The following is a 3,930-nucleotide window of genomic DNA, read 5'->3' on the forward strand; positions in this document are numbered from 1 at the left end:
CTGGAGCCTCGCGGAGTGATACGTACTGTGCTTCAACGCAATATTACCGTATTGTGTGTGTATAAGGAGCCCAAAATGGCTCCTGATAAGAGACATGCTTATGCAGCGGATTTCAAGTAAAGTCTGACTTATCTATTTGTCTCGCTTAATGCGCCTTAAAATCCAAAAAATACGGTAACTTATGTTTTTTGTAGAAATGAGCTCCAAATAAAGAACTTTGTGTTGAGAAAACTGATAGGTAATCATTTACAAATCAATATTGTCTGTGTGGACGGTCATTGTTAAAAAGTGAACGTGTAAAGTGTTGGGCACCGCGGTTGAAACATTTTGGTGCACCTAATAAAAAAAGTTAGGCGCACCAGTGCAACCATGGCAACAAGTTAGTCTAGAGCCCTGGATTAGGTACTACTGGAACATGCTGCTGACACATGACCTCGTGATGTCATGGTGACGTGGAAATACAGGCTTTCAGGATGATGGAGGTATTAAACTGAAGATGAGCCTTTATTGTGGCGAGCTGAAAACGATGCCCATAACACAGGGAAACACAGTTTAACAAACACATTATCCTCGAGGCTTGAGCGGCTGTTTTTGTCTCCATCTCAGTGGTTTAATGAGGTTCTCTTCTGCCTCTGAAGGACTGACGATGGCTCAGGCCCGTTTGTTTTTAGAAACAGTGATCACTGCAAAGGTTTCATCCTGTCAGGCAGTTTTTACTGGACACCACACAGCTGCAGAGCTCTGAGCGGCATCAAAATAAAGTGCTTTACACTGGTTTTACTGGAGCTGGAGCTCACCACTGGTTCTTCTGTTACAGCCTTGATGTAGTCCAGCAGGTGCAGCTGTTGGCTCTACTCTATAACACGACTAAGGGCGTAAGTCCCCTGTTAGCAAACAGTTTCAGTCTGTTTGATTAGAAATGAATCGTATGTACCTACACATACTGTCTGCTTTCTACAGGAAAACAAGTAAATGTAGGGACTGTAAAACAAATGTTTACAGGAAACAGATCATATTTCCCCGTCTTATATCACGAGTATGCTGTAGTTTATTACAGAGCCTTCTCCAACCCCTCTCTAAACAGCACGACAGCCTCCCCTCCTCCCAATCATCTGCCAGTGTCACAGTGGATCAGGTCAGGAGATAACTGAGGAAGCTTCGCCCCAGAAAGGCAGCAGGCCCAGACAAGGTGTGTCCTAGGATGCTAAAGGCGTGTGCTGCTGAACTTGGGGAGCCGCTACAACGAGTCTTCAACCTCAGTCTGCGACTGGGGAGAGTGCCCGCCCTATGGAAGACATCCTGCATCGTCCCGGTCCCCAAAAAGAACCGGCCCAATGAGCTGAATGACTTCCGACCGGTGGCACTGACGTCACATCTTATGAAGACTCTAGAGCGGCTCTTCCTCAACCTCCTCCGACCACAGGTACAACATGCCCAGGACCCACTACAGTTTGCATACAAGGCGGGTGTCGGAGTGGAGGATGCCATCCTGTACCTCCTACACAGAGCCCACTCACACCTGGATGGGGGAAAAGGCACGGTCAGGATCCTGTTTCTTGACTTTTCCAGTGCCTTTAATACCATCCGGCCCTGTATGCTTCAGGAAAAACTGAACAGGATGGAGGTGGACCCCTGCCTGGTGGCTTGGATCTCCGACTACCTCACCGACAGACCACAGTACGTCAGGCTGAAGGACATCACGTCTGACACTGTGGTCAGCAGCACAGGAGCACCACAGGGAACTGTGCTGTCCCCTCTTCTCTTCACCCTGTACACCTCTGACTTCTGCTACAACTCTGAATTATGCCACATTCAGAAGTTTGCAGATGACACAGCCATCATGGGGTGTATCTGGGATGATCAGGAAGAGGAGTACAGAAGTCTGGTGAGGAACTTTGTCGCATGGAGTCACACAAACCACCTGCAACTCAACACCTCAAAGACTAAGGAACTGGTTGTGGACTTCGGGAGGTCCAGAGAAGGTCCACTGCCGGTTCAGATAGAGGGGGAGGAGGTGGAGGTGGTCAACAAGTACAAGTACCTCGGGCTGTGGGTGGACAATAAACTGGACTGGTCATGCAACACAGAGCACCTGTATAAAAAAGCCCAAAGCCGACTGTACTTCCTCAGGAGGCTGAGGTCTTTTAACATCTGCAGGAAGCTCCTGAGGATGTTTTACCAGTCGGTGGTTGCTGGAGTACTTTTCTATGCTGTGGTGTGCTGGGGGAGCAGCACAGCAAAGAAGGACTCATCCAGGCTGGAGAAACTGATCAGGAAGGCTAGCTCTGTGGTCGGCATGAAGCTGGACACTCTGGTGACAGTGGCAGAGAAAAGGACATTAAAGAAACTGATGGACATTATGGACAATGCCAGGCATCCTCTGCACACGGCCATTAACAACCAGAAGAGTCTGTTCAGTGACAGGTTGCTTCTCCCCAAGACAAGAACTAACAGACTTAAAAACTCCTTTGTCCCACACGCCATCAGACTGTTTAACTCCTCTCTGGAGGGGAGAGGGAGGGGAGAAACAGGAGGACAAAGGAGGGGGGAACAACTGAGCTGTAGGTGCTTTTCTACACTGTGCAATATTTGTTTTTTGTTTTGTCTTTTTTCTTATATTTGACTGTGCAATAATCACTGTGCAATATACTCACTCAAATGAGCAATCCTATTTATCCATATTGTATATTCTGTATCTATATATGTGTATATATGGTGTATTTATGCTTATATCCTTACTCTCATTCCCCTTAATGTATCTGTAACATGCAACTTCTTTCGGTGCTTTGCTACTGGAAACTGAATTTCCCGGAGGAACCCACCCGAGGGATTAATAAAGTTTCATCTAATCTAATCTAACTGCTCACGCTGTACTTACACTTCCATTTACCTGTCCAGGAGTTACACCTTCACCTATAAAGTGTCACCCAGGTGTGTCTGTACCATCAGGATCTGCAGCTTTTATTCGTACCTGTCTGGTGATTTTCAGGTGTGAATGTGGTCACATGACATGCATGCAGTTTGTTTCCTGTTTAGTTGTGAGTAGACGGTCTGAAGGATTCCATCTGGCTTTGAGTCTTTATCTGTGTGTGTGTTGTGGCGCCTCCTGCAGGCCCGTGAGTCACCTGTCACACACAGGTGTGTAAACACAGCAGCTCGTCAGCGCTTTAACCAGACGTTAAATCACCGCCGCTCACATCATCGTGTCAGCTCGCCTGAGGTCAGGGGTCACCACTTCCTGCCTTTAATTAGAGTCCTTTGAGCTTCACACACTTCACACAGTGAGGATCAGAGATGTTAAACCCACAGACACACAGACAGGTGAGCATGGCGCCGCCGAGGCTGATGGGTAAGAGCAGGTTACAAATGCTGCGCCGCCGCTCCGTGTGTCTGTCTCCATCTTTATGAATCGAACATGGCTCCTCCCCCTCTGTTTGGTGATGTCAGCTGCCAGGCAACGGAGGCTCTCAAGGGTCTTCTTGTTACTATGGCAACCGCATCATCTTTGCCTCTCATTCTCTACTTTCCCAACAGCTACCTCGTTTCCTCACTCTCTGCCGAATGCTTCCCTTCGCTCCTTAAACTCCTCCCTTCCTTCCCTTCCTTCCTTTCCTTCTTCCCTGACCTCCCATGCCAGACTCTGATCTGTGATCTGGAGGAGGTTAGACATGAATAATTAATGTTATTGCTATTTTGTGGATTATAGATGTTTGATGTGAGGATGAGTCATTGATGTAACCCCTCATCGATGGTGACATCATGGTAATAAAGAGTTAATAAACACAAACATAATGATCTATGACAGACGACCTGTGTGATCGATGCATTGGTAAACCTGTTTAACAGGATTATGAGGACGGTGTCAGAGCTCCTCAGGGGGTCTGGATGATCCACAGAAGCCCACAGAGCTCCGTGTGGAGGCTGATGGAG

General features: G+C 47.6%; 1 protein-coding gene across 1 annotated transcript in view; it reads left to right on the forward strand.

Annotated features, from left to right (window-relative positions):
* Window positions 1-3,327: 3,327 nt before the first annotated feature.
* The window catches only part of LOC102300399 (disks large homolog 4), a 36,849-nt gene continuing 36,246 nt past the window's right edge, over window positions 3,328-3,930 (forward strand). Inside the window, exon 1 of the mRNA XM_014330768.2 lies at window positions 3,328-3,349. Coding sequence (XP_014186254.2) covers window positions 3,328-3,349 — 22 coding nt within the window. The remainder of the gene's footprint in view (window positions 3,350-3,930) is intronic.

The sequence above is a fragment of the Haplochromis burtoni genome, unplaced genomic scaffold (assembly GCF_018398535.1).
Source record: "Haplochromis burtoni strain Fernald_Lab_line unplaced genomic scaffold, NCSU_Asbu1 Contig_1000, whole genome shotgun sequence".
NCBI classification, from domain to species: domain Eukaryota; kingdom Metazoa; phylum Chordata; class Actinopteri; order Cichliformes; family Cichlidae; genus Haplochromis; species Haplochromis burtoni.